Below are 23,659 nucleotides of genomic sequence, written 5' to 3'. Positions count from 1 at the left end.
GAGAGGTAGCTAGGGTTTGGGGAGAGGGGGCTTGTGCGCCGGCCAACTAGGGGCTGCGGCCAAGGGTGGCAAGGTGTGTCCAGCCCCTCCCCTATGCTCCTCATTATATAGGTGGAAATCCCCAAGAGTTGTAGTCCAAGTCTTCGAATAAGACCCCAACAACAAAACCTCCCAAAAGTGGGAAACCTACTCAAGGGGGGAGTCCTACTCAAGGTGGGGCTCCCACCTTTCCTTGAGGTGGGTTGGCCGGCCACCAAGGTGGAACCCACCTGGGACTCCTCCCCCTTAGGGTTTGGCCGGCCATGCAAGGTGGAGTCCCTCCGGGACTCCACTTTCCATGGTGATTTCTTCCGGACTTTTCTAGAACTTTCTAGAACCTTCCATAAATGCACCGGATCATTTCCAAACTTGGAAAGTGACTTCCTATATATGAATCTTATTCTCCGGACCATTGCGGAACTCCTCGTGATGTTCTGGATCCCATACGAGACTCCGAACAAAACTTCGAACTCCATTCCATATTCCATATCTACTTAAACGACATCAAACCTTAAGTGTGTCACCCTACGATCCGCGAACTATGCAGACATGGTTGAGACCTCTCTCCGACCAATAACCAATAGCGAGATCTGGAGATCCATAATGGCTCCCACATATTCAACGATGACTTAGTGATCGAATGAACCATTCACATACGATACTGATTCCCTTTGTCACGCGATATTTTACTTGTCCGAGGTTTGATCATCGGTATCTCTATACCTTGTTCAACCTCGTCTCCTGACAAGTACTCTTTGCTCATACCGTGGTATGTGGTCTCTTATGAACCATTCATATGCTTGCAAGCTATTTAGACGACATTCCACCGAGAGGGCCCAGAGTATATCTATCCGTCATCGGGATGGAAAAATCCCACTTTTGATCCATATGCCTCAACTCATACTTTCCGGATACTTAATCCCACCTTTATAACCACCCATTTACGCAGTGGCGTTTGATGTAATCAAAGTACCTTTCCGGTATAAGTGATTTACATGATCTCATGGTCGAAAGGACTAGGTAACTATGTATCGAAAGCTTATAGCAAATAACTTAATGACGTGATCTTATGCTACGCTTAATTGGGTGTGTCCATTACATCATTCACATAATGACATAACCTTGTTATTAATAACATCCAATGTTCATGATCATGAAACTATGATCATCTATTAATCAACAAGCTAGTTATATAAGAGGCTTACTAGGGACTCCTTGTTGTTTACATAACACACATGTATCAATGTTTCGGTTAATACAATTATAGCATGGTATGTAAACATCATCATAAACACAAAGATATATTATAATAACCATTTATTATTGCCTCTTGGGCATATCTCCAACAGTCTCCCACTTGCACTAGAGTCAATAATCTAGTTTATATTTGTAAAGATATAACACCTTGGCCTTCCGGTGCTTTATCATGTTTTGCTCACGGGAGAAGTTTTAGTCAACGAATCTGACATGCTCAGAAACGTATGTATTTTGCAATTCATTTGCGTCTCAACGCATCACTCATTTTCCAAATGAGTCGACATTAAATATGTTTGGTCTTCTGGTGGAACCTTAATTCCGCGGTCTGAAATATGTCACTAATATTGTCATACACAATATAGCTTCATAGTTCTGACACTATCGGAACTACACCAAGTTCTCAAAGAACCTCTTGACTTAACATCCTCAGTCATTGTCAAAACAATGACATACTACTATATCGTTTGTAGAATCCGTCACAATATTTAGAACTCTTCTAAATCTAGCATAGACAACTTCTAGCTCATTGTGCTACCTTTTAAACAACACTTAGTCTAATTTGAGATTGAAATTTTATTTTTATACGTGACAAAACAAATATCGGTGCAATACCTTACATCGATTTGTTTGTCATTTCTCCATACAAAACTATATATATATATCCTTGGTTCTTCTTAAGTACTCAAGAATATTCTTACTGTTTTTCAATGATCATCACATGAATCATTCTGGTACATGCTCATAACACTTTTAGAGCACAGGACATCTGATTGTGTACATATTATTCGTGATCTATAATCATTCATGTGTTTTTACTCATTGAGTGTCAGATACACTCAAGTCTTGTTAAACCTTCACATGACAAGAATATTTTCTTAATAATTCTATATTGAACTACTTCAATATCCATTCTATGTACTTTGACTTAAACTTATTATGTGTTTCAATCTATCTTCATAGATCTTGACACTAAATATGTTTCAGTCCATATCCTTTCATTGAAGTTAATTTCTCAATGAAATCTTTTAATCAAGTATATAATTACATCATTTATAACCAACTATATGTCATCTACATAAGTATTATAAATATGTCTCAGCGCTCCCACTTAATTTCTTGCAAATGCAAGCATCTTCATCGATTCTGATGAAATCAAAAAACTCTTTGACTATTTCATCCGGTGAAGATTCCAACTCCGCGATACTCACTTCATCCAATTGAAGTTTGTATACCTATCTAGTATTCCACGGACCAGCAAAACTCTTGTTTGTATCTTGTATACACCTTTAATACACACTTCTGATTAGTAATGTATTTTGCCATCCTACTAGCATATCTCATAAAAGAAATATGTAGTGATTACTAGAATAATCCACATAGACTATAAGCATTGCTACGGAAGATCTAATCTTATCGTAGTCAACTCTTTGAACTTTGTCGTAAACAAATTTTCGACAAGTCGAGCTTCTTCAAGGATATTTCATCCAAGTCCATCAATTTTATAGATCCATTTACTTTCAAAAAATATTCATCTATCTTGGATTTCATGGCGTATGGCTATTTTAACGGAGTCAAGGCCCATCATAACTTCTTTGTTTGTAATTGGTTTATCATTGTTCAAAATCAATCCTTTGTCCACAAATCATTTATTTGATCACAAAGTAAACCATACCTACAAGGTTCAATAAGTACTTCGATCTCCATGGCTAAAACACTTTGTAGTCATGGGAGCCATGATCGTCGTGGCCGCTTTCGGAACCAATTTCCGATGCTGCGCTACTCTGATCATTATGCTCAGGTTCATAAACCTTATCAAGTTCTATTTTCCTCCCACTCAAATACTTCGCTAGAAAACAATTCCTTGGAAATAAGCAAGTAACATTAACAAACACTTTTGTCTTTTACTTCATAGTGGTAAGAATTCCCAATCAATTCTTTGGGATAACCAACAAAGACATTCATCCGATTTTGGTTGTAAACTCTTAGACCAAAAATTAAAGAAAGGACTATTAGGGTTTATACCCATGCCATAACTTGTATGGTGTCATTTCAACGGATCATGATGATGCTCTATTTAGTGTAAAATCGGTAGTCTCTAAAGCATAATCCACAAAAATACAATGGCTTTATTTTATTTTATCTCATCATTAATCCAACAAGGTTTGGATACTTCATCATCACTATGATACTCCAAGAAACGTGAGTTGTAGAAAAATTTCATAACTCTCTTAGATGTTCGCTAAAACTCGTAATTCAAATATTTCCACCATGATCCAATCATAGATATTTGACTTTTCTATTACGATGATTTCCACTTCATGCTGAAATTTATTTGAATCTATTCAAATGTTTCAAACTTCTTCCTTATCGAATATATCCACATATATATATTCAATTCATTGTTGGAAGTTTTCATGAAGTAGAAGAATCTCCCGCACACAACTATGCCCAGTGAACCACATATATCATCATGTATGTTTTCACTAAGTTAGTTGCCCGTTCAACTCTTGGCCTATGAACGGTATTTTAGTCATTCTCTTTAGAAAAGATTTGCAAGTGCCAAACGATTCAAAAATCAAATGACTCAAAAAATCTATTTGCATGGAGTTCCTTCATGCGTTCCTTTCTAACATGACCTAAATGGCGGTTCCACAAATAAGTGGAATTCAAATCATTTGCCTTATGGCATTTTAGCGTCAGTATTATGTGTGTGTGTTTCACCATTAAGATTTATAATAACTTATCCATCACATGGAGTAATGTCATAATTTGAACAACTCATTGTTTTCATTTGACCAGAGCAAAATAACAATTATTAAGTTCTTTATTATAAATTCTAAGGGCTAGGTAAAATGCCAACGACAAACATGATAACACTTTATTATGTTCCAGACGTGCATTATTACCATATTCCTTATTAGTCACTTAGGCCATCATATTCTTGTATTGCGTTGTATTGTATGACATCTCATACCAACCAACCTGGTACAAATACCCAAGAATTTCATTATGTGACCAAACAAGGAATACATCCATAACATGTATATCATTTATATACACCTGAGCTAGACTTTCTAGTCTTTTCTTTCTTTCTGCCAATAATCTTTTGTAGTTTCTCTTTTAGCTTTCCTCATTATTCAGAAAAACACTTCAACATCAATAACTTCTAAGTTTGTTGGTCAAATACCAATAACCTTGAGGTTCTTACTTTGAAGTTGATCATTGATACGTCTCCGACGTATCGATAATTTCTTATGTTCCATGCCACATTATTGATGATATCTACATGTTTTATGCATACTTTACATCATATTTATGCATTTTCTGGAACTAACCTATTAATAAGATCTTAGAAGAGCCGATTCTTTGTTTTCTCTTGTTTTTGGTTTCAGAAATCCTAGTAAGGAAATATTCTCGAATTGGACGAAATCAACGCCCGGGGGCCTATTTTCACACGAAGCTTCCCGGAAGACCGAAGAGTCAACGAAGTGGGGCCACGAGGTGGCCGGGAGGTGGGGCGGCGCGGCCCAAGCCACAGCCACGCCGGCTTTGTCTCCTGGGCCCTCGCGACGCCCCTTGACCTGTCCTTCCGCCTACAAATAGCCTTCGTCGCGAAACCCCCGATGCGAGAGCCACGATACGGAAAACCTTCCCGGAGACGCGGCCGCCAATCCCATCTCGGGGGATTCAGGAGATTGCCTCCGGCACCCTGCCGGAGAGGGGATTCATCTCCCGGAGGACTCTACACCGCCATGGTCGCCTCCGGAGTGATGAGTGAGTAGTTCACCCCTGGACTATGGGTCCATAGCAGTAGCTAGATGGTTGTCTTCTCCTCATTATGCTTCATTGTCGGATCTTGTGAGCTGCCGAACATGATCAAGATCATCTATCTGTAATGCTATATGTTGTGTTTGTTGGGATCCGATGAATAGAGAATACTATGTTATGTTGATTATCAATTTATATCTATGTGTTGTTTATGATCTTGCATGCTCTCCGTTATTAGTAGAGGCTCTGGCCAAGTTTTTGCTAGTAACTCCAAGAGGGAGTATTTATGCCCGATAGTGGGTTCATGTCTCCGTGAATCTGGGGGAGTGACAGAAACCTCTAAGATTATGGATGTGCTGTTGCCACTAGGGATAAAACATTGATGCTATGTCCGAGGATGTAGTTATTGATTAAATTACGCGCAATACTTAATGCAATTGTCTGTTGTTTTCAACTTAATACTGGAGGGGGTTCGGATGATAACCTGAAGGTGGACTTTTTAGGCATAGATGCATGCTGGATAGCGGTCTATGTACTTTGTCGTAATGCCCAATTAAATCTCACAATACTCATCATAATATGTATGTGCATGGTCATGCCCTCTTTATTTGTCAATTACCCAACTGTAATTTGTTCACCCAACATGCTATTTATCTTATGGGAGAGACACCTCTAGTGAACTGTGGACCCCGGTCCAATTCTTTACATCTGAAATACAATCTACTGCAATTGTTCTACTATTTTTTGCAAACAATCATCATCCACACTATACATCTAATCCTTTGTTACAGCAAGCCGGTGAGATTGACAACCTCACTGTTTCGTTGGGGCAAAGTACTTGGTTTGTGTTGTGCAGGTTCCACGTTGGCGCCGGAATCCCTGGTGTTGCGCCGCACTACATTTCATTGCCATCAACCTTCAACGTGCTTCTTGACTCCTACTGGTTCGATAAACTTTGGTTTCTAACTGAGGGAAACTTACTGCTGTACGCATCACACCTTCCACTTGGGGTTCCCAACGGTCGCGTGCTGTACGCGTGTCAAGCTAAATTTCTGGCGCCGTTGCCGGGGAGATCAAGACACGCTGCAAGGGGAGTCTCCACAATCCAATCTCTTTACTTTGTTTTTGTCTTGCTTTATTTTATTTACTACTTTGTTTGCTGCATTATATCAAAATACCAAAAAAAATTAGTTGCTAGTTTTACTTTATTTACTATCTTGTTCTCCATATTAAAAACACAAAAAAAATTAGTTACTTGTTTTACTTTACTTAATATCATGCATGTTTTTATTTCACTAGTTAAGCATAATGGAAAACAACAAAAATATGAGAGATCTTTATGAACTTTATCTTGAATTAGGACATGATGTGTTTGAAGAGAGAATTAAAAAACCCATGGAACTTTATATGCATGCTAATGGGAATGTTATTACTATGAATGCTTTGAACACCATTGTTGCTAATGCTACGGAAAATCCTAAGCTTGGGGAAGCTGGCTTTGATGAGCATGATATTTTTAGTCCCCCAAGCATTGAGGAGAAAATTTTCTTTTATGATTACAATATGCCTCCTATATATGATGATAGCCACTTTGTTGAATTTGCTCCCACTACAACTAATAAAATTGATTATGCTTATGTGGGGAGTAATAATTTTATGCATGAGACTCATGATAAGAATGCTTTATGTGATAGTTATATTGTTGAGTTTGCTCATGATACTACTGAAAGTTATTATGAGAGAGGAAAATATGGTTGTAAAAATTTTCATGTTACTAAAATGCCTCTCTATATGCTGAAATTTTTGAAGCTACACTTGTTTTATCTTCCTATGCTTGTCACTTTGATCTTCATGAACTTGTTTATTTACAAGATTCCTATGCATAGGAAGCATGTTAGACTTAAATGTGTTTTGAATTTTCCTCTTGATGCTCTCTTTTGCTTCAAATATTATTTCTTGCGAGTGCATCATTAAAATTACTGAGCCCATCTTAATGGCTATAAAAAAAGAACTTCTTGGGAGATAACCCATGTGTTTATTTTACTACAGTACCTTTATTTTATATTTGAGTCTTGGAAGTTGTTACTACTGTAGCAACCTCTCCTTATCTTAGTTTTGTGCATAGTTGTGCCAAGTAAAGTCGTTGATAGTAAGGTTCATACTAGATTTGGATTACTGCGCAGAAACAGATTTCTTTGTTGTCACGAATCTGGGCTAAATTCTCTGTAGGTAACTCAGAAAATTATGCCAATTTACGTGAGTGATCCTCAGATATGTACGCAACTTTCATTCAATTTGAGAATTTTCATTTGAGCAAGTCTGGGGCCTCAATAAAATTCGTCTTTACGAACTGTTCTGTTTTGACAGATTCTGCCTTTTATTTCGCATTGCCTGTTTTGATATGTTCGATGGATTTTTCGATTCCATTGACTTTAAGTAGCTTTATGCAATGTCCAGAAGTGTTAAGAATAATTATGTCACCTCTGAACATGTATATTTTGATTGTGCACTAACCCTCTAATGAGTTGTTTTGAGTTTGGTGTGGAGGAAGTTTTCAAGGATCAAGAGAGGGAGATGATACAACATGATCAAGGAGAGTGAAAGCTCTAAGCTTGGGTATGCCCCGGTGGTTCACCCCTGCATATATCAAGAAGACTCAAGCGTCTAAGCTTGGGGATGCCCAAGGCATCCCCTTCTTCATCGACAACATTATCAGGTTCCTCCCCTGAAACTATATTTTTATTCCATCACATCTTATGTGCTTTGCTTGGAGCGTCGGTTTGTTTTTGTTTTTTGTTTTGTTTGAATAAAATGGATCCTAGCATTCTTTGTGTGGGAGAGAGACACGCTCCGCTGTAGCATATGGACAAATATGTCCTTAGGCTTTACTCATAGTATTCATGGCGAAGTTTCTTCTTCGTTAAATTGTTATATGGTTGGAATTGGAAAATGATACATGTAGTAAATTGCTATAATGTCTTGGATAATGTGATACTTGGCAATTGTTGTGCTCATGTTTAAGCTCTTGCATCATATACTTTGCACCTATTAATGAAGAAATACATAGAGCATGCTAAAATTTGGTTTGCATATTTGGTCTCTCTAAGGTCTAGATAATTTCTAGTATTGAGTTTAAACAACAAGGAAGACGGTGTAGAGTCTTATAATGTTTACAATATGTCTTTTATGTGAGTTTTGCTGCACCGCTTCATCCTTGTGTTTGTTTCAAATAGCCTTGCTAGCCTAAGCCTTGTATCGAGAGGGAATACTTCTCATGCATCCAAAATACTTGAGCCAACCACTATGCCATTCGTGTCCACCATACCTACCTACTACATGGTATTTCTCCGCCATTCCAAAGTAAATTGCTTGAGTGCTACCTTTAAACAATTCAAAATTTATCACCTCTGATTTGTGTCAATGTTTTATAGCTCATGAGGAAGTATGTGGTGTTTATCTTTCAATCTTGTTGGGCAACTTTCACCAATGGACTAGTGGCTTCATCCGCTTATCCAATAATTTTGCAAAAAGAGCTGGCAATGGGATTCCCAGTCCCAAATTAATTAACCTAAATAGACACTCCTCCATGGTATGTGATTGTTGGACGGCACCCGAAGGATTCGGTTAGCCATGGCTTGAGAAAGCAAAGGTGGGGAGGAGTGTCATCATAATAAAACTAAAATAAAAAGGCACTCCTTCATGGTATGAGATTATTGGCAGGCACCCGAAGGATTCGGTTAGCCATGGTTTGTGAAAGAAAGGTTGGAAGGAGTGCCACACAAAAATAAAATAAAATGGGAGCCGCTCTTTGAAGGTTTGTCTGGCAAGGGGGTTAGAGTACCCACTACCATTCGTTGACAACAACAAACACCTCTCAAAATTTTACTTTTATGATCTCTATATGTTTTCAAAACCAAAGCTCTAGCACAAATATAGCAATCGATGCTTTCCTCTTTGAAGGACCATTCTTTTACTTTTATTGTTGAGTCAGTTCACCTATCTCTCTCCACCTCAAGAAGCAAACACTTGTATGAACTGTGCATTGATTCCTACATACTTGCATATTGCACTTGTTATATTACTTTGCATTGACAATATCCATGAGATATACATGTTATAAGTTGAAAGCAACCGCTGAAACTTCATCTTCCTTTGTGTTGCTTCAATACCTCTACTACAAATTATTGCTTTATGAGTTAACTCTTATGCAAGACTTATTGATGCTTGTCTTGAAGTACTATTCATGAAAAGTCTTTGCTATATAATTCATTTGTTTACTCATGTCATTTACATTGTTTTGATCGCTGCATTCATTACATATGCTTTACAATAGTATGATCAAGGTTATGATGGCATGTCACTCCAGAAATTATCTTTTTTATCGTTTACCTGCTCGGAATGACGAGAAACTAAACTTGGGGATGCTTGATACGTCTCCGACGTATCGATAATTTCTTATGTTCCATGCCACATTATTGATGATATCTACATGTTTGATGCATACTTTACATCATATTTATGCATTTTACGGAACTAACCTATTAACAAGATGCCGAAGAGCCGATTCTTTGTTTTCTCTTGTTTTTGGTTTTGAGAAATCCTAGTAAGGAAATATTCTCGGAATTGGACGAAATCAACGCCCATGGGCCTATTTTCACACGAAGCTTCCAGGAAGACCGAAGAGTCAACGAAGTGGGGCCACGAGGTGGCCGGGAGGTAGGCGGCGCGGCCCAAGCCCTGGCCGCGCCGGCTGTCTCCTGGGCCCTCGCAACGCCCCTTGACTGTCCTTCCGCCTACAAATAGCCTTCGTCGCGAAACCCCCGATGCGAGAGCCACGATACGGAAAACCTTCCCGAGAGACGCCGCCGCCGCCAATCCCATCTCGGGGGATTCGGGAGATCGCCTCCGGCACCTGCTCGGAGGGGATTCATCTCCGGAGGACTCTACACCGCCATGGTCGCCTCCGGAGTGATGAGTGAGTAGTTCACCCCTGGACTATGGGTCCATAGCAGTAGCTAGATGGTTGTCTTCTCCTCATTATGCTTCATTGTCGGATCTTGTGAGCTGCCGAACATGATCAAGATCATCTATCTGTAATGCTATATGTTGTGTTTGTTGGGATCCGATGAATAGAGAATACTATGTTATGTTGATTATCAATTTATATCTATGTGTTGTTTATGATCTTGCATGCTCTCCGTTATTAGTGGAGGCTCTGGCCAAGTTTTTGCTAGTAACTCCAAGAGGGAGTATTTATGCTCGATAGTGGATTCATGTCTCCGTGAATGCAGGGAGTGTGAGAAACCTCTAAGGTTATGGATGTCTTTGTTGCCACTAGGGATAAAACATTGATGCTATGTCCGAGGATGTAGTTATTGATTACATTACGCGCAATACTTAATGAAATTGTCTGTTGTTTTCAACTTAATATTTGGAGGGTTCGGATGATAACCTGAAGGTGGACTTTTTAGGCATAGATGCATGCTGGATAGCGGTCTATGTACTTTGTCGTAATGCCCAATTAAATCTCACAATACTCATCATAATATGTATGTGCATGGTCATGCCCTCTTTATTTGTCAATTGCCCAACTGTAATTTGTTCACCCAACATGCTATTTATCTTATGGGAGAGACACCTCTAGTGAACTGTGGACCCCGGTCCAATTCTTTACATCTGAAATACAATCTACTGCAATTGTTCTACTGTTTTCTGCAAACAATCATCATCCACACTATACATCTAATCCTTTGTTACAGCAAGCCGGTGAGATTGACAACCTCACTATTTCGTTGGGGCAAAGTACTTGGTTTGTGTTGTGCAGGTTCCACGTTGGCGCCGGAATCCCTGGTGTTGCGCCGCACTACATTTCATCGCCATCAACCTTCAACGTGCTTCTTGACTCCTACTGGTTCGATAAACCTTGGTTTCTAACTGAGGAAAACTTACTGTTGTACGCATCACACCTTCCACTTGGGGTTCCCAACGGTCGCGTGCTGTACGCGTGTCAATCATCATATGACAAGTGTTCCGGATTTCACTATTAGTAACCTTTTAATATGATGAACAATTTCACTCATAATTTTATCCATCATATCATGACGACTTTTCGAGACCATGTCTGTACATGCTAGGCTCGTAAAGTTTAACCTCAGTATTCGCATGTGCAAATCTGGCTTGCACCCATTGTATGCACACGTAGAATCTATAACATCCGATCATCACGTGATGCTTCGAAACTACGAGTCTTAGTAACGGTGCATACTAAGGACGATCACTTCATGGATATGCGAATATCGTTAGTGCCCCAATAGTTGGAGGATTGGGACGCCTGGCGTCTTCAACCTTCATACATTCCCATAAAACTTATGAGTTTATGTAGTCTCACCAAATTATATTCTATCACCTTGCAACAAGGTCTTAGATATCACATATATCTTATACCTCGCTTATTTCTGAAAACAAAATTTTCAGCTCCTTACTTTTCAAACAGATTTGAACTTCAAGTTTCACGGAGATAAGATGACTTTAGGTACTAATTGAAACCACAGCTCTTTGAATCAACAATGTGAGGTTTACTAAAAGTTTGCAATAGGACTTAATCATTTCTTGATTCTTTAACAATACGGTACCAGTCCGTAAAGTTTCTGGGTAGGGTTTTAAATCAATTCCAGCAATCTGGGTAGGGTTTCGTCGTAGGGAAAATCTTGGAAGAGCTACAAGAAAGAAGAAGATGCATGGGGTGTGGGGAAGCGAGGACGGGAGTCATTTAATGGGGTTGGGTGCCGGTACATGATTTGGTGCATGGTACAAGAAAAGGTGACACCGTCATGTACAATTATAGCCTTAGCGTCTGACTGGTACAAGAAGTTGTGGGACCAAACACTGTCCAAAATTCCTTCTACAATGGAATACCTAACAAAATACATGCCAACAACAGAGATCCCGAGGCAACTCGACGGTTCGGATAGTATGATCATCTGGACGTACGAGCCGAAACAGATTTCCGACTTTGTACCATGTATATGTGGTTGGCACCTCTTCCAGTGAATGCGGGATGAAGAGTTGAGGAAAACAAACTCAACACAAGACACACAACCAGTTATTCAGGTCCAATGACCTAAACGAGTAGAATTTCACGCAGAGAGATTGGAGAGCAATTTGATAGAATTTGAAGGAAAATTGAGCCCATCAGATGTTTGAATGATCTGCACCATTCTCTTGCCGTTCGCATGGACTGAGCAGCAGATTGGAGACAAGGGGGGACTTCAGGTGGCGAACGAGCACCAACAAGGGCAGATGTATAAATGGACGATTTCAGTCGATGCATCAATTCCTTCCTAGCTCACAATGGGCACTCACTAGCGGTGGTCGAAACTTCGGCCTTTTTGCAGTGTAGTTGGAGCTTCTTGTGTTGTTTTCCTTTGTAATTAATTGGAGTACGGGTGGTGGTCGTTTATTTTTCTGTGATCTTTGGTCATCGTGTAACCTGTTGTACTTTGGCCTTCTTTTGGCCTTTCCTTCTTCTTAATATATGACATGCAAGGCTTTTGCATGGTTCGAAAAAGAATTGCCAAGTGAAGAGATTGGATATTGGTAGAGTTGCTAGGCAAGAGACTAATCTACGATATGATGCACTTGGAGAAGATATCAAATCACAACAAGAAGACATTGATACAACTCAATAGATTTGGTAGTTTATGTAGAAATGTTTATCACTTGGGAGCATAGGCGGATCTAGCATCCTTTTGTCTGGGCAGCCGCCCAGTCTTCTGGCCAGTCAGCAAGCCTATTTTCGTGTCAATTTTATATGTATCTAATAAAAAATTTAGCACACTAAGCTTGTTTGCCCATGCTTCAAAATTTTGTTGGGTCCGTCTATGCTTGGGAGAGAGGCATAAGCCATAAATCCTAGGGTTTGCAAATGGGGGCATGCGTCTATATATAGGCAACTACGAGCTAAGAGTAGTTTAGGTACAAAAAACATAAAGATGGATACATGGGCTAATGCCCAACCATCTAGGCGCCGCAATTGTGGCTTAAGCGGTAGCAATGTGAGCGGTAGTACCACCGCCGTAGCCAGAAGTATTGGTCATATAGACATCAATATTGGCTATTTTTTTATTTTGAGCTCCACAAGCGATAATTTCGGTGCAAACCGGCCTAGTACCGGTGCGAGGACATAGAGAAGGAAAGCTTAAACGGTAGTGTAGCGATAGAAGCAACGGTAGCACCACTCCTGGATCTGGGCGGGTGTAGGATGGTAGTGGGCAACAGTGCCATCCTAGGACGTTTGGAGCAGTGGTACCATTAATTGGTGTACCGCTTTGCGGATTTTTAGCTTCTTCTTGATGTTTGCTTCTAGGCTTGATGTCTTTATCTAGTGGATGGAGTTCTTGGGGGGTTGTACCTCATAACACATAGAGTATTTGCATAGAGTAGTATGCCATCCAAAGGGGTGTCGAAGTTAGACATCGAGAGGAGCGAGTTCCCTCATCTTGTAGTGCTTTGGCGCGAGCTCGAGTCATGCATCCACTTGGGGGACTTACCTGTCTTGAGGGAGTATCGTCCATGGGATAGGCTGCATCATCTCACCCCTCCCTTGGAAAAAGTTGTCCTCCACTCGTGTTCTTCCTTATCTCCGTGATATGGTGAGAGATCTGAGATATTAAAAGTGTTACTCACCAAGTACTTCGTTGTTGGTATGTTGATGATGTAGGCATTGGTGTTGATGCGCTTTAGAACTTTGAAGGGTCCGTCCCCACGGGGTTTGAGCTTAGGATTGTGTTCTTGAGGGAACCTATCCTTGCGAAGGTGTAGCCACACGAGATCGTATTCCTCGAAGATTGTCTTCTTATTCTTTGCGTTGAGCCTTATAGCTTGACAAAGAACTTGTTGCTCAATAGTTTCCCTCGTTTCTTCATGAACTTAGCGTCCAACGCATCCCACAGTTCCTTTCCATCTCGGATGTGCCGATAACAATTCACCAACTTGCCTCTAAGCACACTTAAGATTACACCCACCAAGAGTACGGTGGCCTCCCTAAAGGCCTTATCCTCATCAAGAGAAAGCGAACTTCTCGGAGTACCATCTGGCATGTGTATACCATACCGGGTACTCAGTATTACCATCCCTGGTGCAAAATCCAAGAAGGAATAGGCGAAGGCCCAACCGACATGGAGTCGAAGCCCAATACATGTCAGAATAGGAAAGTTAGGCGCATATCGGGTGACCGACTTATACGATGTAATTACTCCTCGAGGTGGGCTCTAAGACCTAGCCTAATATATAAAGGCTTAGGAGGAGCCACCGAGGGGGATAGATTCATGGACACAATACACCATAGAACCCTAGATCTTGAGTAATACAATCTCAGCGATTCGCCCTTGATCATACTTTTCATCGGCTGTCTAGTTTGGTTGACCGGTTTATTGATTCGCCAGCGTTCTCCCTGGGCTTGAGAAATGTGCAAATAACGAAGAGGCCCAGCCCGAGGCCCGAAGCCCGATGGATATTTATTGTGATGGGCCGGGCTTGGGCTGAAATTCTAGACCCGACGATCAGGCCGGGCCGGGCTTGGGCCTAGTTTTTTTTTTGCGTTGGGCGTTGTTAGGCCCGGCCCGAAGCCCGACCCGGCCCGAACTATGCCCAGGTATGCAGCATAGGACGGAGTAGCACGGAGTACATGCTTTGAGATTCGTGCCAGTCGTGTGTCGTTTCTTTTTTTTTTTGACGTAACCCGTCGTGTGTCGTTGTCCATCCAGGTTTTCCTCTGTGTGTTGCTGGCTCAGTTGCACGGTTGAAGGCGACCGGCGACCGGCGATCGGCGACCTCCCGGATCTCTCCCTCTGTTGCCGGAGCGGCTGACGGCAACGCCGGAGCTGCCGCCTCAGATCCGGCTGATCCTTCTCAGGCCCTAGCTGAACCATTCGTCAGGTCTCCAATCGAAATTCGTTCAGATTCGGCGGGGCCCGGACGATTCTGCTCCCCGTCTTCCTCCCCCGCGAGCCGGCGGCACTGAGCTGCGGGCTTGCCTAGTGTCCCGGCCACTCTACCGTCCTCGACGGCGGCTCCTCCCCTGTCCAAGTGGAGATCCGGGCCGCTGCTTCCCGGTAAGCCACCGCAGCACCGCCTCTGGCTCGTCGGAGAGCGGCGAGATCCCGCTCCCTTCTGACCCGTGCTCGTCCGTTTCTTGGCTGCTCCGGATTCCGTTGCATGTTTGCTGATGGGCTGTGATTGATCTATGCGCATGCAGGGTTTCTGCGGAGACGCAGGCGCCACGCCTGCGCGTGCAGAGACCCGGGGTCGCCGGCGAGATGAAGGGCGCGTCCGTGCCTGCGGTTGTCGGCATGCCTTCGCCGCTGTTTCTTTGGCGGTTTAAGGTACGTTATCCTTTCAACCCCCTCTTTTCCCCAATTGTGCTGTGCAGTGTATATTAGTTCTAACTTCTAAGCCTATTGTGTAATGTACCTCTGCTCCTGAAAATGGGTGAATTAGTAGTGCCTCTTTTGGAAGAATCGTCTAGAGTTATGTATATCTCAGGTTCATCATGGTTAGAATGCATAGTTGAGAATAGATGCAAATTTTTGATAAGCCCATGCCCATCACATCTGGTGTTTCTATCTTTTCACTGCATTGAATATGCGAACCTTTGCAAATGGTACTCAATCTCATGCCATTCCCAGCTTTCTGTTAGTCTATAATGTGCCATCATGCTTGACAAGACGCCTGATGAGTTTGTTACAGTTGATGGTATAGCCTTTTGAACATTGTCATTGTCCTGTTCAAGCTGCTGCTTGTTTTCTTCAAATATTTATTAGTATTGAATTTTCTCCAAGAGGCTCAAATACATGTACATGCCTTAGTAATTTTACTTACCAAAATATTCTATCGTATCTGTTCCTCTGTATAAAACTAACCTATTGTACCAAAATATTCTATTGATTTCACATCTGCTTGGTCTGGATTTTACCTGTCAAGTTGCTTATCAAACTGTCTTTTTTTTCCAGGTTGTATTATTTCTCCTCTGGGGTTTCTGCTGTTGCAAGGTTGGTCTCTATATGATCTGTCTCTGACCTTTTTCGTATGCATGAACTGATTGTTTGGTAATTGGTTCTCTTGGAATTACAGATAGGGTGGGACTCAGTTATGAGAATGAGTGCTGATCTGCGGGACTTATTTCTTTATGAGGCGTTCTTATACTACAATCCTCTCCTTCTTGTGGTGAGTTTTTATTACTGCATGTGTAACATGCTCAACATAAATACCTGCTAAGACAGAAAATAATCTCCTCCTTGTGCATCTATGTAATTGTGCTTAGTGTTCTTATTGTAGGCATTGATGATTTGGTTATGGGGAGTAAACTTGTGGGTTTTTGCACAATCGTCAGTGAATTATGTAAAAGTATTTGATCTTGCGCAAACACATCTATCACACCGAGAAATTTGGAGGGTATGCCTATCTATCTCTCTTGATTGCATTTGCATTTGCATGTTGAAATGCTGCCAAAGTTAGTTTTCCTATTTAGTGCATTTAAACTGACATTGCTATCCATTGAACTAGTGATTCCATAGGAAATCTGCTGCATACATTCTGATCTATGCGCCATATACCCATATCATTATTGCGATTTGCGACAATGTCTGGTATTTCCAAAACTTGTCTGCACCATGTTTGTACTAATTTTAACTTCCACAAGTCCACGGCATTTCATTTAGTTGCCAGTCCATTTTTTTCCGCAGTGCAACCATGCTTGTAGATAATGCCTGTAGTTTCACAATCAACGTGCCACATTCATATAATTATTCTTGTGAATAATATGTGCATGTTGCATTCTATTGTAAGTGGTGGAGTTGCCTTTTTTTTATTTACCTGGCTCTCTTTTTTTTTTACACCTGAATCGTGATCTTTTATGCTAGATATGTTTTAGTTTTATCTTTTGTACATTCATCCATGTTATTTTATGTTAATGTTATGTTGTATGAATTCTCATTTTTCTTAAATCTGATGTAGTATTCTGCCAAAGTAACATTTTTTTGTTTGATTGACAGTCTGCTACATGGCTTACTTTAATTGTTCCCACAAGTATGACAGCTTACCTATATCTGTACTCACATGGGGAAGTATTGCTTGCTGCATCTCAACCAGTGTAATATCCAGCTCATTTAGTCGTTCATTTCTTGCTTTCTTGTATGCTTGAGTTTGTGGGATCTTTTGGCCTCTATAGTGTGCAGGAATATTAAACCCAGAGCTATAATATTGTTGGCACACTAAAATTAGTGTCCTACTTACTATGGGTCTTACTTTATATGCAGCATGGATTAATAATTTGGAACTTGCATTATGTCATAATTGAAGATCTGAGCGGTAGTCTTATATGATTTTTTAGCGTAGCACTTCAATGTTCACTTCACACAGTCTACTGTTAATTAAAGTTGAATCTCTTTCCCGAATCATATCAATTGAAAGGTCTTTTAGAACAGTATATTTGCAAGAAAAATAATATACATCTACTCTAAAAAACAATTAATATACATGTCCACATATTGTTGTCCGCTTGTAATAGTGGAGTGAATCAGAGGTTTTGTCCACTTGCTACCTCATCAAACTGAAAACAAAATACCATGCCATGTGTTCTCCGTATTCTGTAGCGATGCAATACTTTTTAAATCAACCGTCGTGAAATTGACGTATCTTTCTGCTTCTTTGCAGGTATTTTTGTATGCTATCCTTCTGATAATCCTCCTTTCTCCTTTTGATATGTTTTACTTGTCCTCACGTTTTTACTTTCTGAGGACCATGTTGCGTATACTACTTCCATTACAAGTAAGTTGCTAAAATTTTCTTTACCATGTACCTTAGGTTTTGCTTTCTGCCATGCTAGAAGCAAAGCAGTATGCTACGTTTCATTGTGGTATCATATGATTGTGCTTACTGCTTCCTGTGGAGCCAGCAGTCGTCTCAAATGAACTTAAATAATTCCCGCGCCCTTATCTGCAGGCAATCACATTCCCCGACTTCTTTTTGGCTGATATCTTTACATCCATGTCAAAGGTATCCACTAATTTATATGCAGTATGGATTGTGGATTGTTTTGCTTAGCTTATCACTGTTGGACATGGATCCCGACAAAGAAAATGTACTGTTGGATATAGTACCGCATTTGTTCAGTTTAATACTACTACCTCTGTTCTAAAATAAGTGTCACTTTTATCTAGAAGCATATTAGTTATAGATACATCCATATCTAGAAAAATTTGAGACTTATTTTAGCGCGGAGGGAGTATATGATTCTCTGTTTCTTGTCTTGGCTATATCGTAGTATGATTTTTAGGAAACAATGTGATCTATTTGAATGTATGGTGCATGCTATTGCTGAGTTTTGTAGAGAACTGTTTCTAGCTTGTTGTCCTATGTTGACATTTTTAAATTTGACATTTGTAGCAATGTTGTTCAATTCTTGCATTTCTGACAGGTGTTCTCAGATTTGGAACGTTCAGTTTGTCGCATGGTCAATCGTCAGGTTAATTTCTTTATTTCCCTTTTACTATGCTCATAAGCATTCTCCATATTATTGGCAAATAACATGGTAATGCTTTATTTAGTAAGTTATTGCTAGAATTCATCTTCTTCCTCTATAATGTCCATATTATTGTTTTGGAATTTTACAGGTGGCGACAATCGCTTGGTTTGAAGCCGATTCGATTTGTGGTAGCCACTCTGTAGCTATTCCTCTAGTTCTCGTGCTCCCTTATTTGTGCCGTTTCTTCCAATGTCTTCGACAGTACAAAGATACAAAGGAGAAGAGTTGTCTTCTGAATGGTATGTACTCACCATACATCAGCTCTGATTGTTCATTTATTTCACTTTACTAGATGAATTGAATGTTTAAAATGTAAGATAAAGATTTGTGGTTGTATATTTTTATACCTGTTTGGAATGTTTCCCACTAATTTTGTCTCAAATCCAGCACTCAAGTACTCGACAGCAGTCCCGGTGATTTTCTTATCCGCACTCAAGTATCATGTATTCGCTGAACAGTGGGTTAGCTTTTACCGCCCCCTCTGGCTTATTTCGGGTGTCATAAATTCTCTATACTCCTTCTATTGGGATATAAAGCGTGATTGGGATCTGAGGTGCCTGTCTTTACTAAAAGTATTTTATATTCCAACATGTGTTTACACTGCTGCTAATGAGCTTTTCTCTGTGCCCACAGCATTTTAACCAGGATTTTCATGTTCAAAAGCCCAAGTACATGGACAAATCTTCTTTATGGGCGGAGCTGGGTATAGTCTTGAATATGTGTAGATGGTGTAAGCTGCCTACCTTGATATGTTTTTTTACTAATCCTGTTGTGATTGCTCTACAGGTGTATTACTGGGTGTTAGGCAGCAATCTCGTTCTCCGCTGTACATGGACATACAAGCTGTCGTCGCATCTTCGGCACAACTACCTCACAGTTTTTGCGATAACAGCTTTGGAAATGCTGAGGCGATTTCAGTGGGTCTTTTTCCGTGTCGAGAATGAGTGGAACAAGATGACAGCCAAGCAAAATTTTGAGATGTCCTCTGATATGCCTTCAGAAGCAGACAGGCTACTGGAGTCTAGTAGTCACACGGTATGAATAGCTGGAGCGTTATGAGTTTGTGAATCTCATTCATCATATTCTTTCATGTGACCCTTTACAGGCTTACAGCCGATTTTAGGTCACACGTTCTGTTTTGTTTGTAGAGCTCTGAAGACGAGGGATACACGATAGATATGTAGGAAATTGATACTGTTGGCGCTAGGCATGTAATCCTCTTGAGAGGTGTTTGTTGACACATGAATTAATAATAATAGTAATGCTAGAATTTTCGAAATGTTGCATCATAATTTAGGTGCAGCTCTGTTCACATTGGCATGAGTTTGCTGCTGTATGCTTGGGTTTATTTTCACCCTGGGATGCAGTTGTTCAGATATATCTGTCGCTGTCCTGTGCAACACAACAGCTGCAATAAGAACAATTGCTTTTTTTTTCAACTTAAAAAGTTGAAGCTACACTATCCAGATCCAACAAATGTGCCACTAGTACGTTGTGATCTACCTGCAGTTAGTTAATTCATGTCTTCTGGGTTGAGTGTTTGGCGATAATCATGCCTGCAAAATATTGTCAAGATGAAAGAGAACACCATCTCGTCTTGTTTATCATGTTATTATTGGTGTGCCCTCTGAAAAAGTACCATCACCATCAGTACCAGAATGGAAATTTGGAATCGTGTCAATGCAAGGTTGGAATTTAGGAAAAATACGGCGCAGGAACACTGGCTGTCAGAATTATCATTGTCACTGATAGACTCATTGATATTTGTCTCAGCTGCCTGCTTTGGCCTAAAATTTTCCCAAAAATAAAAGACACCCCTACGGCCCTACGGTTGAACCGCCAACAATTCGGCGATGCTAGGATAGTCCGTTGATCGAGGAAAGCAATAATACGGCAGATGGCACGTAAAGACGGAATACTCGTCAAACGATTCTGATCTAGCGTAAACGCTAGCTTAAAGCTGGAGCTACGGGGAGGCGGTACCACCATGAGCTGCACCGATCGGGAAGACTTCTTGACTCGTGGATCGGACGCGATATATTCTTTTACTATACCAGTCACTCTTGTCAGTCAGCAACGGCGGCCACTGCCATATTGCAACTTGCATTGCAGTCACTGCACTAATACTGCCACGCTTGCAGCCGTGTCGATGGCAACGGTGAACACTATCAGCCGTGTCGATGTTCATATTCATTTTTCAAGGATACATCATCGTTTGATCTGTCTTTTAAGTTGGATTCTTCGCATTACCTTCATCCATATAAGGGTGTCACAAATTTATCAGGATTTAGATGTGTCTAGACACTGTTTAATCTATACACACATCCAAATTTAGATAAATCTCTAACATCTAGGAACGGAGTGAGTAGAGTATTATTTTAAGTCATCTCAGCACACGCTTGCCCTCCTCCCCAGTCCGATAATGTGTCATCCTCAGCTCTATCACCAAATCTCTTCTTCCTCTTTGAAAATTTGGTGGCGTGAAACTTAAGGTGCCAAGCCAATATATCCCGCTTGTACTTTATTTGGCAATTTCTAAATCTCCAAATGAGAAGGTTGTTTGGGAGATCCGACTTGCATCCTAGTCAGACCGATTGCACGGTGTGACCGCCTCTTTGTGTGGTCTTCCCGCGGTCGTTCTTTTAGGCGCTCTCGTGCCCTTCGATCCAAAATTTGCTTGTGCCAATGGCGGTCACTCTCTACTGGTGGTGGTTGTTATCCTGCGGTGTTTGTGCTCTAGTAGTCATGATCGTGGTTAGGCCCGCTGATTTCCAGTGGATGATTCTTTGCAGTTGTCTAGGTTTCCTATAGTACTTCGATCGTAGTCCAAGAATAGATCGTTTCATATTGTGGGTTGTACTGAAGATTGTGTTGTTACTCTGGCCTATTTGGTTCAAATGATTGTAGGATCCAAAAACATGTGATTTTGTGTATGTTCTACTTCTCATTCAGTTCCATGGAAGAATTTCCTTTAAGTCCAAAATCATAAATATTTTGTTTGTTTATATTGAAAACTCTGGCATACAAAAATTCATTAGAAAATTTTCTGTTTTTTTACAATGCAGACAAACTGACATGTATTACACATAACCACTAGACCCATTATGACGCGCGTTGCCGCGCCCGTCCATTTTAATAATATAACAATATGACTACCCAATTGCCAAAACTTGTTAACAAATGCTGAATTACAAATATTCATCAGAAAACAAAGATCAATAATCTCATGTCCCCACCAAGTTCGGAATGTTACATCGGGACCTTTTGCTTTCAAACATTTCCAGTGTTGTCTGCTTCTATCCCAACAAAATAACCTGCAATGATAACAACATATCACCAAGTATTTAACAGTGCCGTCGTTAGAGAAGTGTTTACAATTGAGTCTACAATTTAATGATATAGAAATAAATAATGCGGAAGAGATTACACATGTTACTGTACACATCTGCAATATGTCTTGCATGTGACACAAACAAGCATGATAATATATACAATTCGGAACGGTAAAAGCAAACTTGATATTCGTGTCACGCATTAGTGGGGTGTATCAATTACTCGACTAACCTCAAAGCTTCATCTCGCACAAGCAGTTTCCTTTGCAGTAACTAAGTTGGACCTGCAAAGAAGGGAGTTTCCTTTCTCTACTTATGCAATGAGAAGACTACAGTTGAAAGAAAAGCAAAAGAAATATCTTGTCCTCGCAGATTACAGTGCCTCCCTTATGCCCAGAAATAACTATATGCTGATTTTACGTGGTCAGTAAATTTACCTCCATCAAAGACACATGAAAATACAGCTTGTTATTTCATCAGTAGGAAGCACATCTAGTGATTTTTCTTATAGTAACTACAATGATGGCAAAGTAGATTGAGATGGACACTGCATTTGAGAAAAACACGAGAAATACACAACAGATAAAACTATATTTGATGTATGTAGCCTTGTAATTTAGGGAAACCACTACTTTCAGTTGGAAGTTGAAATGCCACAGCTACCTATTTCTATAATAATAATAATATAACTAATAATAAAGGGAGGATTGTTTCCGTCGTCCAACATTTTTTTGGACTAATTTACCCTCCTATAAAAGTAAATATAACCCACTCCACCACCAAGTAAAAGAAAAAACGGTTTAAAATCAATAGAACTAGGATTCCGGCCCATTGCGTCGGCGGCGGTGTGCACGCGCGCCGGTTGCCGCCGGGGCGCACGGCGAGCTCCCTCGGCGCTGAGGATCCCGGGTAGACGACCTCGTGGAGACCCTCGGCTCAGACATCGACGGCGGCCGCTCCCTCGCCCAAATCCACGTGAGGAGTTGGGGAGGAGACAAGTAGATCGCTTCCGCGCCGTGGTCGAGCGCCGCGGGGTCGAGCAACATGGTCCATGCGCTTGGCCGAGCGGTCTGGATAGATGAAGCGCTGCGGTGGGTGACTGCAAGCGCCTCCGCTCGGGAATTGATTGGGGATTTTGACCGGTTATGCCATGTGTCGCTGCTCGTGGATGCCTTACTTTGTTCTCCTTATCCTGAGTTCCAGAATGCCTTCACAGCTTCACGTGCGCCAGGGATAGGAGTTGAGTCTCATAGGAGTTCCCAGCAGGCATATAGACTAGAGTAGGAAGAATGCGATGCTGAGTTGAAGTTGGTACTTGATTGCCTCTTGCTGAATTTTCTGATTGCTGGATTTTACTACTGATTGTTATGCTCCATGGCTACTGTTGGAAAAGCTCATCGGAGTTTGGCATCAAAAACATGCCCAAATTCATACTTTCATAGCAAAACAGCCTGTGCGCACACTAATCAGATTGTTGTCCGTCAAAGTTTGTGCGTCGGATCTTGCTAGGGAAGTTGATTAAAAGAACTGTCGGTAGTGTTTTCATACGAATTTTTCTACTTCACAACAGAAAGCAGTCAATTGGTGTTGTTTTCTGACTTTAATCTGGATAATGAATCATTAAGCTTTGCAAGTGACACTGCAAATGTTGTCTGGCTCACAGCAAAAGTTTGCTTTGCTG

General features: G+C 40.8%; 1 protein-coding gene across 1 annotated transcript; it reads left to right on the top strand.

Moving 5' to 3' along the window:
- Positions 1 to 14,828: 14,828 nt before the first annotated feature.
- Positions 14,829 to 19,925, top strand: LOC127313142 (uncharacterized). The gene is made up of 14 exons (XM_051343689.2): positions 14,829 to 15,176; positions 15,320 to 15,446; positions 16,074 to 16,112; positions 16,195 to 16,287; positions 16,399 to 16,515; positions 17,115 to 17,210; positions 17,776 to 17,889; positions 18,064 to 18,117; positions 18,539 to 18,586; positions 18,735 to 18,885; positions 19,034 to 19,199; positions 19,280 to 19,349; positions 19,433 to 19,681; positions 19,795 to 19,925. Exons 2-14 carry the CDS (start codon positions 15,381 to 15,383, stop codon positions 19,828 to 19,830), a joined length of 1,299 nt encoding a protein of 432 aa, XP_051199649.1. The 5' UTR covers positions 14,829 to 15,176; positions 15,320 to 15,380; the 3' UTR covers positions 19,831 to 19,925.
- Positions 19,926 to 23,659: the final 3,734 nt, after the last annotated feature.

Source organism: Lolium perenne, chromosome 7, assembly GCF_019359855.2.
Source record: "Lolium perenne isolate Kyuss_39 chromosome 7, Kyuss_2.0, whole genome shotgun sequence".
Classification (NCBI taxonomy): Eukaryota; Viridiplantae; Streptophyta; class Magnoliopsida; order Poales; family Poaceae; genus Lolium; species Lolium perenne.
Note: the sequence above shows the minus strand (reverse complement) of the source record. Positions and strands in the feature narration are given on the sequence as shown.

Excerpts from the sequence above, each read along its gene's own strand:
- LOC127313142 (XM_051343689.2), top strand. The coding sequence starts at position 15,381 with ATGAAGGGCGCGTCCGTGCCTGCGGTTGTCGGCATGCCTTCGCCGCTG. Across the intron at positions 16,516-17,114 it reads CACACCGAGAAATTTGGAGG|TCTGCTACATGGCTTACTTT; the intron begins GTATGCCTATCT and ends TTTGATTGACAG. Across the intron at positions 19,350-19,432 it reads TTCTTTATGGGCGGAGCTGG|GTGTATTACTGGGTGTTAGG; the intron begins GTATAGTCTTGA and ends ATTGCTCTACAG.